Genomic DNA, 13179 nt, shown 5'->3' with positions numbered 1-13179 from the left:
CCTGACATTAGAGGGCTGTTTATCACTTAAAACCAATAACTAACTTTGTGGTCTGATATAGAATTATACACTTGTAATGAACAAATGGCATGCTGAGCGAGAAAGGACTGCATCAAATGTTGAGCACAGCTGCAAAGATGTCCACAAGTATCTCAAGGTAATCATCCATATTTTGCTTTTTAGATGCATGGATAAATTACCTATGTTTGAAAAAATGCAAAATATATTTGCAATGTTAGCAATTGATAAAAATAGTTCTCTGATTTATACTAGAAGTGGTAGGTAGAAAGGACATATTGTCTGTTTATTACAGGGAAATTCAGTCAAACAGCTATTTATATAAACTATGGAGTTTGGTTTTTTTTACTAGCACCAGGCTAAGCAAAGAGTTCTCAACATGTTTCAAGAACTTGATGGAATCAAAGCGTTACCAAAAATCAAGTGATGAAACTTTAAACATCTTTAAATCTTTAAAGAGGTTTACAGAAACTGCTATGCTCTTCTTTTATGAAGAAAAATTATTGAAACAAAACATTTATATCAATAATGGTCTTTATTTTCTCTTGGATACAAGACACTTATTTTACTACTTAGATCAGTGATGGCAAACCTTTTTCTAATGGCGTGCCAAAATTGTATGTGTACACACTATCATGCACATGCATGTGCCCCACCCATCCCCCGTGCATGCGACACCCCCCGTGCATGTGTGCGCGGCCCCATGCATGGGGGCACAGGGGGGGAGTTTTCACCCTCCCTAGGCTCCGGAGGCTTTCCTGAAGTCTGGGGAGAGCGAAAAACAGCCTAGCCGGAAGTTCGGGAATGAACGCCCGTTTGGCCTGTTTTTCACCTTCTCTAGGCTCCGGAGGCTTTCCTGAAGTCTGGGGAGGGCAAAAACGTCCTCTCCCGGTCCTCTGGAAGGCTGAAAATCAGATGGCAGGTGCGCGTAGGCGCTGCAAATATGGTTCCGTGTGCCACCTGTGGCACGCGTGCCATAAGTTCACCATCACAGACTTAGATGTATGACTTTGAATTGAATTGCACATTCCATCAATATCTAGAATGAGACTTATTACAGAAAACCATAAAGTGCAACATATATGTTGCTATCGTGAATGCCAAAGCTATACTTCCTCTTCTTTCATAGATAAAATATTTCTTGGCCCACTAAATGGATCTAAACCCCAGAGCAAAACTTCTCTTAGACCAATTCATAGAACACTTCTAAACTTCATGGAACATTGAACTCCAAAGAACAAAGATTAAGAAACACTCATCACCACAAATGTATTTCTGAGTTGGGTTGGATTTTTAAACACTTCATGATTATTAAGAACAACAACAATATCTGGACCAACACTTGACAAAATCACTGTGAATTGCAAAAGGTAGTTTAACTTGGAAAAGCTTACATTCTATGATGATACCTAACAGCATCTGCGTATCCTAGGTTCTTGAGAAGGACTCAATAGGTGGATAAAAATATCAACTCCAGTCTAAACATCTGGCTGGCTGTGCAACAAACCATAATAATATATTAAATCTTTATGCCAGGTGTCACTAGACTCTTTCCAACAAAAGGAAATAGAACTTTTCACCGCCCCAAGTCCCTTTTGGGAGAGGGGGCGGTCTAGAAGTGCGAAGAAATAAATAAATAAATAATAAACTTTTGAACCTACTGTACTACCAAAATTTCCATTAAGTTCTATTTCAGATATGCAAGTAACTCTTTTCAGAGGAAGGAAATGTATTTGAATTAAGTTCTACTCACTACCATTCCATGCCTAATTTGCGGCTATTGATTCTTTTGCTTCTATGATGTATTTTTAATTTTAAAAATATACTTCACTGTGTAGTTCTTACCAAGAATCAAACATCAGGCTGATGGCAGGGCTTGTCTTTATAACAACATCATAAGGGGAAAATAAAATCCTTTTCCTCCCTCCCTTCCTCCCTCTCTTTCTTCCTTATTAGTTTAAGAAATTAATGGAAAGAGGAATGTACCCAGTTATTAGCCACATGTACTATGTTATTTTCAATGAAATTCATTTAATTATTTATTTACAGCAACCAGAGACCGCCCCAATCTAACCAATTCTGGACAGCAAGGATGAACAAATAAGGACAGATTGTCTCAACATAAAAACAGTCCAATGAACAGGCATATTACATAATAATAGTAACAAATATGTGCCCTTATGCATATGATAGCCTGTTGAAACAAAACCTGAATGAAAGGTTTCTCCACTTCTGGGGAGAAAGTACCAAGAAATTTAAGTAATCTTTTTGTTTTAAGGTTTCTTTGGCTATTTGGCAGGCCCTTATGAAATTTGTTGTTCAAAACATCTGAAAAGACTCGGGTTGATTATTCTTAAGGCAGATGAACTGGAGCAAGAAGTATTAATTTGTTTGCAGGTTTTTTTTACAATAAAGATAAAAATCTTCCTTTATATCAATACTTATTGTTTAATGCAAAATTCCATACCTTGCTCATAGGAAATATCAAGAAGATATCCAGAGGAAAGTACATTTCATGAAACAATGCCTACACCTGACATTTTGGCCTAGTGCTATTTATTAAGCTTGATAACAAGTACCCATTTTATATGCCTGGAAACAAATGGAATTTACAAACACCAGACATAGAAATCTTCACAATGAGCAACAACAAAATAACTAATACACCAATTTTTGGATATTATTTGGAAAATTAGAATAAGGAAAGTAGAATAGTCTCAGTGGCAGATTATATTTGTCAGTGTAATGTTTCTCCTTCATGCTGATAGAACTTGTTTTTGAAATTATGCAGCCACACTTATTCCTCTGCAATCTTTGTCATGCATATTCATACTAATCTTTCCATATTCTGATATGCATATATAGTATTGTCTCTGGTATAATCTTGGGTGCAGTCCTATTCTGAGTATGTCTTCTATAGTAATTTACTGTCTTAATGTCTCTCTTAATATGTTGCCTGTTGGATCTACATGTAATATATTGTATCTACTTTTCTAGCATTCTAGTTTTACATAAGCCTACTTATAATTATTTTTTTCTGATTTCAATAGATCTTACATCCAGGTAAGGAATGAAATCAGTCAACAGGACTCAGATGCTATACTTTAAAATATTACATCTGCTTAAGTACATTTAACACAATAAGTATCATTTCTACCTCTGTCCTTTTAAAAATATTTGCTGGGCTGGCAAAAGGTGTCACAGCCTTGCTGGGTAATAAAGGAGCAGTTATCCCATTCCCAAATTACGTTGAACCCCCAAAGCTGATGTTTACATTGAAACCCAGGGCATTTAATGTTCTCAGATTTCTGGGCATATCTGGATTTTGATGAACTGCGAAAGACTTGAGCACAAAATGGTGGTGTGTGTGTGCGCGCGCATGTGCACGCGCGCGCACACACACACACCTCATGTACAAATGCCTCCCTCATATTCAAAATTGCTCTATTTTCAGTAATGGCAATCAAACACAGCAGTTTTGAACCCCTTTTTTTCAGGTAGAAAACACACACACACACACACACACCTCATGTACAAATGCCTCCCTCATACTCAAAATTGCTCTATTTTCAGTAATGGCAATCAAACACAGCAGTTTTGAACCTTTTTTTCAGGCAGAAGGAAGAGCCATAAGCATGCATCCCCACCACCACAAAGGAGAAAATCACTCCAATTTTTGGTGCCATTAGCAGCAAAAACAGAGTAATTTTGACCCCTTTTGCTGGGAGGAAAGGAGTAATGAAAGAACTTGCCTTTCTCTCCCCCTGCTAAGAGGTAGGAAACCTTTTTTGTTATTAATGGCTCTTTGCCTTCTTTGTTTCTCCTATATCACCAGCAGCTCTTCCTTTTCTGCTTCTGTTTCCTCTTCCATAGACCAACTACCTCTACCTCTCACAGACCAACTAAAAGAGTAACTAATCCTTTCGTTACTAAAGGATCTACTTATTGGCCCATCATTTAGAGGGATATCAGAGAGGGAGCTGTGTTTGAAATTATCACTAGTCTAAGAAATTCCCTTCCAAGAGAAATGTGATTAGTTAAAACTAGACTTATTTTAATATATGCTTATTTATTGCCTTTGGTTTTTAATTGGTTACATGGTCTTATTTTTATTAGTTTGTTTTTTAAATATCATACATTTTAAGATATAGTCATAATTTCTGAATTACAATTTTATATTGTAGTTTGCTCTAAAACTATGACTTTGAAAGGTAAATAAGAAATGCATAAATAAACTATTAAAAACTATTTTGTTTAAAAAACAGTTTTAAACACTAAGCTGCTTTGAATATTAGAAACAGTCACAGTAAGAATTAAGACATACACACGTGCATATACCCCCCCCCACACACACAAAAACTTCTTCTATTCTTCTTTCCCATTCTTTTTTGCCATTCTTGAAAAACATCCATGGACTCAACCACTAGAAATTATTGATAATAATAAAAATAAAACACATTTAGAACATGATTGGTCAAAATTATTACCTCAAATATTATAACGCTACATTCATTTAGCACTACTGAGATGTTTGGATGGAATTTTACAACCATCCCAGATTTGCAGAAAGCAATTCACTCTGAGTTGCATGCTTCCATATTTTGTATATAAGCTGTGCATGAAGTTGTACCTCCTGTTTCTACTAATAGCTGTCAGTGTTCTTATCCTCAATTTGTTGTGTCCTTTTCTGAACCCAGTTAGATTGTTGGATTACACAACAGCCCATTTAAATTTCATTAACCCTGATTATGCATTGGAAAAAGCATCAGTTTGCATACATGTGGAGTTTTGCTTTGTTTTTATTTCCTGCGATGCAAAAATTCTTTGGCTATGGAAGAACTATTAAGATTGCAATTTACCAGCCTTTACTCCCATATAAATCCAATTGAAGCAACTAAAAATTGAGCAAGAAAAGGGGATTATGGTGCTTTACACTATGAGGCTAAAAAGATCTTGTACGCCCCTTGCCTATTTTTCATCACTTCAAAAACCGGTTACTATGTATACTGTGTTCAGTTTTAGTATCAGAGACTAGCTAGTGGAAACTGCTTGAAGTGATTTAGGATAAAAAAGGTTAAAATAAGAAAAGTAAGAAAATTTCAAGTGCTCTCAGCAATGTGCAAATTATGACGGGGGGGGGGGGGGGTCTGAGAAAAAAAAATCTCTCTTCTCAACTCATTTAGTCATAGTAAGCCAGAGTCAAACAGCAAAAGAACAACTAAGACAACTACAGCTATTAATTCCAAAACTACAAATAGTTTATTTCACCATTTGTTGTTGTCTTCCCTGTCAAAAAAACATGATTCAACAGAAATGATAAAATGTATTCTTGTCTTATTTACATGAAGTTCTGAATTTTCCTTGGTTCTGTTTTGTGGTACTTTAACAGGTTTATCACCACTATTTTAGTTGTTGAAGCTTTTGATTGTTTGATTGTTTGATTCTATTTACTATAATAGTATATTATTACATGTAACTAAAACTTGCTGCTGTTAAGGGATAAATATTTTTTAAATTAAATAAAAAATAAATATGGATCAGTGCCACTAGTCCCAGAATTCAGCTGTTGCTGCTGGAATCCATTCGTTTTATTTTAAATTTAGTCAAATATTAATGCAATTGTATATCAAATTCTTTGAAGTATATATTTTGCAAACCAAATTGTACAGACCACATATTTGCCTCATCAATAAACTTAGCACCAGCAGACCAGACAGTGGAAAAATATATTGAAAGAACAGACTTCTATGTGTCATTATGAATGGCAGAAACACACATCCTATTATAAATGAGCTCTGTAAAGGTTTATTTCCTTCTAAGATACCAACCAAATTTGTGCCAAGGCTAGCAATTCTACCCAGTTACCTGAAATATTTTTTCCTGGATGATTGTTATAAGAATGGTAATTTTTTTAGAACAGAGCCCCAATTTTTCTTTCGTTTGCCCTATATATGCTTCCTTGCCTCTTGCTTTTAAAACATTTAAATATCAGAACTGTTACATATGTAATACCGATCTTCATAAACTCCCATGTGAGGCTAAAGAATGAATACTATTTATATACATTAATGTATACAAAATAAATAATGTAGCAGTTATACTACCCTATTAATAGGAGTATTTATTTAAACCTTCACTCAGCCTAGACTGATGCACTAGTTTTAACTTTGGCTATAAAAAAGATCAGAAAGTTCTGATGGAAGTAACCCATGCTAGTATGACCACATGGAATGACTACGCAGTGTACTCTAGATGGGGTGGCTTTTGAGGCCAACTCAGAAATTAACAGCAGAATGCAGTAAGCAAACTAGTGGCAAATGACTACTACAACATAACACCAATTTTTGATGGCTACACTGCTTACCAATAGACTTCCAAATGTTACTGTTTACCTGTAAAACCTTTTACAGAATGGCTCTGAGTTATATCACGGTTCATCTTTTTCCAAATGATCAGCCTGTTATGTCAGGGACTCCTTAAACTCCTGCAAGGGAGGTACAAAGATTGTGGAGCAGAAAGATGACTTTCTCTATAATAGTCCTAATGATTTTAAAACAATGTAGCTCCAGGGCTATGTTTGGTCCTCCCTCATTACCTCTCACAAGGCAGAAAGTTTGATCAGTGGTGACTTGGCTGCCATTATTATTATTGTTATATTCCTTTACACATTTCTATATGTACTTTGGGGTCACATTGTATTGTGTCAAGCTCTTTGACATATGTTTTAATGATAATTTGCTTTTGCACACTACCCTGAGCCTGGTGATTTAGCCAGTATAAAAATGTTTTAATAAATAAATAAAAATCAATTCCATTGATCCTTCCATTGAGCCTTCCGGGTGCGTTTCAAGGTGTTGACTATCATCTTTAAAGCGCTCCATGGCACAGGACCTAGGTATTTGCAGGATCGCATCCTGCCCCATACATCCCTTCGGCCGATCCGCTCACACAGAGAGGGACTTCTCCGGGTGCCGTCCACTAGGCTATGCCAGCGGGCGACGCCCAGGGGAAGGGCCTTCTCTGTGATGGGCCCGACCCTCTGGAATGACCTTCCCCCTGATATCAGAACAACTACAGATCTCCGCTCCTTCCGCAAGAAGCTAAAAACCCACCTGTTCAATTTAGCCGGCCTGGCCTAATTCCAGCTTCCCACCCCATGGGAGTTTTTAAACTCGATGGGCTGGTTTTAGGTCATGTCTTAAGTTTTGATAACTTGTACAGGGCTCTAGGTTTAATCTGGTTTTAAGAGTATTTATTGTATACGGTTTTTTAATGTGATTCCTGTACACTGCCCCGAGTCCCTTCGGGGAGAGGGGGCGGTCTATAAATCAAATAAACTTGAAACTTGAAACTTGATGGCTTTATGTGTGGCACTTCAAATTTTGCTTCTTCTATCCTCATTTGTTTATTTACAATACTTGTTTATTGTTAAAACAGTCACTGTAAGATATGCACACAAAAAAGGAAAAGAATAAAAACAAGGGAACTCTTTACTTTGCACATTCTTACATTTTCCCCATACCCATATTATTACGGGGAAAATTCATTGAGGTCCTTTTTCCTTGATTAACAACATCTAAGGCAGAATACCTATCTGTAGAAGTATAGTAGTCCTCGACTTACAACCACGATGGAGCCCAAAATTTCTGTTGTTAAGTAAGACATTTGTTAAGTGAGTCTTGCCCCATTTTATGACCTTTCTTGTCATTGTTGTTAGGTGAATCCCTGCACAGAACATGGTTGTTAAGTGAACCTGGCTTCCCCATTGATTTTGCTTATCAAAAGGTCGCAAAAGGGGATCACGTGACCTTGAGATACAGCAAAGGTCATAGGTATGAACCAGTTCCTAAGTGTCTGAATTTTGATCGTATGACTACGGAGATGCTACAAACGTCGCAAGTGTGAAAAACTACCATAAGTCACTTTTTTCAGGACCGTTGTAACTTTGAACAGTCACTAAATGAACTGTTGTAAGTTGACTACCTGTACATGAAGCTGTGTGACTTCTTGTTTTGTTTCATTTGACATGGGATGAAGCTGAAATGTCGTCACTACAGATATTGCAAGTATGGTACTGCAGTATTAGAAATGACTAATTTTGAAGGCATAATTTAGTTTTAATATTGTGTTTCTTCAACAATAATTTTTAGTAAATTATCCAAATTACATATTTAAATAAGTAAACAAGTGCTCTTTGTTCAGAAGGTAGAGTCATATTTGATTAAAAGTTTTATATATTGCCAACAGAGAGCACTAGAAAGATTGTATCTTTGGAAAATATTGTTGCTATAATCAAGTAAGTGAGCCTTTGGCATAAAGCAGTCTGCAAATCTACAAAATATATTCATCCCCTGGAACACAGCTCTATTATATTGTAATTGTTTTGCTCACACTTTCCATCAATTGGTTTGTTAGCCCGATATTATTACGTACATAGAACATGCCACACGGGGGTCAGAAAAGCAGGTTCTATTATCAGACTAATACACTATTCAATGTGAGGTTTCATAATCCATCAGATTATAAATTACATTTTACCAAAAATGAAAAAGTCTGCACAAAAACAATACATTATAAAACAACATCTTCAAATGGTTTTCAAGCAAATATGACTTAATCTAAAACTCCAAGTCTGTTTTTGCTCCCTAAGTGAAAATATTTAAACTAGGGACTTAACATACATCCCTGGGCAGAGGGGTGTGGAATCCCCATATCTCCACTGAATACAGTGGAATATGTTTCAGAATAAAAATGCAAAGGATTTCCCCCTAGATTAATATTAGTCTCTCTGGAGTAAAATCAGCTATTTGGGAAAGCTTTCAATGATGATGCAAGTTACATAAAATGAGCGTAGGGAACCTGCAGGAACAAGGCATTACGTACTCAGCTAACAAGCTGGTTCTGCAAGATTTAAAGAGGCAGCTAACACAATACCACATTGGTCAATTCTTCTATTAAAAGCCACAAACTTGCAGATGATGAAGGGCTGGGAAAGGCAAGATTATGAGGAAAGGGGAACTCCAGCAAAAGTGCCAAATAAAATATAATCTATTCTCCCTGATAGATGCATGAAATATTTGTGCCTATATATTGTAACAATCCCCCCCTTTTCAAGTCCTTTTCAGGCTGTTACCTGTTTGTGGTGCCTGTGCTGTTGCCTCCGCTGCTATGCTTTCTTGACCGGCTCAGTCTCTGCAGTGGCTTTGGGTCCTGCAGCCCAAGACTTGTCATGGAAGGGAAGGCTGAGGCATACCCATGTTCACACTCTGCATAAATTATGATCAAATGGAAACAGAAGGAACAGTGAGTAAGAAGCAGTATTTTCCAAAGACATCACCAGCAGAGCCCTGAATGACTTCTCAGGCAGCACTCTCAGCTTTAAACAAATGTTAGAACACTCAGACGTAAAAACCACAGGCAATGCACCTGTTCAGATAAGGCTGATTAGCAGAGTCCAAATCCCTTTGAGTCAGTCCTGGTGACTGCATGCAGTTTTCTCTCTTTTTCAGAAGTGGTTTCCCATTGCCTTCTTCCTAAGGCTGAGAAAGAGCGAACGGCCCAATGTCAGCAAACTGATTTCATTGCCTAAGAAGAGCACTAGATGTTACACTCTCCCACTTTGTATATACTAGTGATATTAATCACTATCCCAAACTGGCTCTGCAGTGTATGTTCCAAGACAACTTTAATGCCTGTATCAAAACTTCTTGATCAAATAAAGAGCACATTAAAAGTCATTCTGACACTCTGCTCACAATTCTCCATCTATTACACGTGAATCACTTTAGCCCCATTTTTTCCTCTCTGCCCAAGCAACTGCTTCTTTCAAAACAAATTAAGTTGAACTTATTTCCAGGAGGATGGGCCACCTCAATTCCTGCCCCTTCCTCAAAAGATGTTACCTCGGTCTCTGCGATCCAGGTATTCGGCTGCTTCCAAAAGGCGCTGGATGTTGATCATCTCTACCCGCTCCATAGCCCTTGAGATGGATGAGACCTTTCCCTGAACAATTGTGAAGGAGGACTTTGCTGCCTTGCCCCTGGCACTATGGGTGAAATAGACCTTAGTTCTCTGATTTTCCCAAGAGAGAAAAAGGATAAGGTAGGAAACGAGTAACTTGTCCTGCTTCTATGAAGTTAATCAGTGAGGCGTAAAAAAGAACTGAACAACTACTGCAGCAGTTGCCCTGACTCATGGCCACATCCTACTTCAGAAAGATCTCTTTCCTTTACCTTTAGGCAATAACAGAGACCCTTCCCACAACTCCTAGTCCCGACTGTCTCCCCCTTTGGTCTTGGCTATTCTCCTTTAAATCTTTAGCACTGCGCCCGACCCAGCTTCATATCCTTTTCTCAGTGCCCCAAACATTTAATCTGTCCTTTAACCTCTTCTTAATCTACTCCTGCATTCTGCCCCCTATTGCCCCTTTCCTTCGTGGCCCCACACTTTTCGCCTCCTCTATCTCGATGCATCCATCGTGCAAACCCTCTCCCCCAAAGATCTATCGCTTTCTCCGCCTTCTGCAGCAGACACTGCACGTCCCTGCCTCTTTCACAGTTTGTTTACCTCCGCTTAGAAATCATGGAGGGGGAGGGGACGCACATGAGACTTTCAGCCCCAATGACATTTGGGAAATGTAGTTCTTCAGCTTTCTCTCTCTGCAAGTGCGGCGCGTGTGCACGTTTGCATTATGGGAAGCTTCATTTTTCCACGTTACGCATGCTGCTCGGACCGAAAAAAGCTTATACAGCCCTCCCCTTGGTATGGTTACGGACACGGAGATAAGATGGGGAAATCCCTTCCTTGTTTACAGAAAATAGCGGCCATGAAGGTTGGTCTAGTAATAAACAGAATTCCAGGATTAATGGACAACTTGTCTTGCGCCTTCCCCTCTAAATAATCAGTTTGGGCATTTATTAAGCCTCAAACCGTTAATTGCATAAACTACTGGGAAAGAAGTTCCACTGATATTGATGGGTTGCTCCATTTGCGCAGTTTTAAGTCGCCAAGTCACAAAGGTACCATAGCAATAATAGCAATAATAAATTCATCAATTAAACAATCTATTCTACATGCCTGTTTTGCTTTACCTCTGCAATTATTTCAAGAAACTTCTAAAATATAATTTATAATCAAATCATCTTTTAAAAATTAAAGTAGGTCTACAACTGAAAACATATTTGCTTGAAGCTGAAATTCCATCAAATGTAATTTAAAGTACCTATTGGATATTAATTTTAATGTGAAATAACAGTTACTTCAAATCAAATGTTTATTACGGTTACAGACAGCAAAAATAATTATTTCTGTTTTAGAGTCCTATGTGATTCATTCTACGGAATGACCCCTATGTCTAAAATATTTCCTTTTCTCAAAAAATCCCTGAGTAATGTACTGCAGCGAACAGTTCCTCTGATGTGATTAGTATAATTACAAACCTAACAAAATAGTAGGAAACCTCAGTTTTCAGGAAAAACAGTAAGCATAGTTTCTGATCTTAAAACAAATAATATACGAATATCCTTCAAATCACTAATGGAATCATACTTTAAGCTAGCGAAAAAAATAGAATCCACATAAAAACATAAATGTATCTCCCTGTATAGAGAAACTGAATTTTAATTGAAACAAACTACTAGGCAAACTGAATTTTAATTGAAACACAGAGAAATGTAAAAAGTTGGAAGAAGATGATGTGCAATCTGGTCAGAATGAAAAGCTGAATTGAGCAGTTATAATATTTTTATAATTGAGTACAGAAAGTATTTTGCAGACACCAGATAAACAGTCCCCTATGTTCAGTTTTATCCTTTAGCAAGAAAACTGTGAATCTTACATTGTTTCAACAAAAATAATTGTAAAGCAACGTAATTTTTATTCCTGAAATAAATAAGTATACACACATCCATATTAAGCACATATGAAAATAACCCAGAAGCACTTCAGACTTGCAGATGTGCAACCTAGCAGGTCCTTTCTATGAGAGCAGTCTGATTGTTTTCAGATTTACATAGGAGCCTTTAAAAAGGAGTTACTGATTAAAGCAAGCCATTCATTAAAATTAATATAATCCTTTAAACCGTGGTCCTTTTTCAGGTTTGTCTCAAAGCTAGGAAAAAACCTGAAGTACTTTAGATGAATAGCAGAGAGGTAATATGTAACATTTGCCTGAGATCCAAAACACTTCTTACTAATAATTTTCAAAGTTTATATATAAGAGTGTTTACTGGCTGAATGCAAAGGCTCCATCCAGTTGTCCCAACTACCCCAAATTAAGGGATTACAAGGTTGTAAACAGAGGGTCACGCGTAAGAGGGTTAGTGGTTAAAGTACTAGGCTAGAAACCACACAGTCATGACTTCCAATCCTGCATTAAGCATGAATTCAGCTGGGTAACTTGGTCAAGTCACTCCATCTCAGCCCATGAAAAAGGGCAGTGGTAACCACTTCCAAAAATGTAGCAGGCACTTGTAAGTCACCAGAAGTGAAGACTACTCCAAGGTACATTCAGATCTATTTCCACAATTATCATTAAGACAGAATCCTAAGTAAACAAAATGTGATTATTTTTACACAATATTAGTAAATTTGAACATTAACTTTATGATGTTCAATAATGCTTGTTCTAGATGGAGCTTTTACATAATCATTCAGCCTTATTCACTGACTTGTAAAAAGGATCCTGACATACTCCACTTAATCTGTCTTTTCCCATCAACTTCTCCATTGTTTTTCTTTCCAAAGTGCAGTACTGTATTTAGGTTTTTTTTTAAGTTACATGGTAGCTTTTGATTGATAGTGCTAGAAGCTCTGTCTGGAAGCACCTTATGCATCAAGTCAATAGAAGCCAAATTAAGTCATATTACTTAGTGGTTTAAAGATTTTTGCATAGGCAAGTTTCATCATGATGTGGTAGATCATTTGGCTCTAGGATTTCATAGGAATACATAAAGGAATATTCTTTATAAACTATAAAAGGTTTGGGAAATAGAATATTATTCTGAAATAGTTCTTATTGCAGTTTATGGTTATCATACTTCCAAAATTGATTAGACCACATGATATACAGTGGGGCAAAAAAGTATTTAGTCAGCCACCAATTGTGCAAGTTCTCCCACTTAAAAAGATGAGAGAGGCCTGTAATTGGCATCATAGGTAGAC

At 37.1% G+C, this 13179-nt stretch overlaps 1 protein-coding gene across 3 annotated transcripts in view; it reads right to left on the bottom strand.

Annotated features, from left to right (window-relative positions):
- The window catches only part of MXI1 (MAX interactor 1, dimerization protein), a 75955-nt gene that overhangs the window by 53003 nt on the left and 9773 nt on the right, over nt 1-13179 (bottom strand). For 2 of the 3 annotated variants that reach the window (XM_081955820.1, XM_081955819.1), the window contains exon 2: nt 9152-9284. In XM_081955820.1, coding sequence (XP_081811946.1) covers nt 9152-9284 — 133 coding nt within the window. Of the gene's footprint in view, nt 1-9151; nt 9285-9920; nt 10590-13179 lie in introns of those variants that run through there. The other variant, XM_081955821.1, reaches the window with a different exon arrangement.

Source organism: Natrix helvetica (genome assembly GCF_964273705.1).
Source record: "Natrix helvetica genome assembly, chromosome: 5".
Taxonomy (NCBI): domain Eukaryota; kingdom Metazoa; phylum Chordata; class Lepidosauria; order Squamata; family Natricidae; genus Natrix; species Natrix helvetica.
Note: the sequence above shows the minus strand (reverse complement) of the source record. Positions and strands in the feature narration are given on the sequence as shown.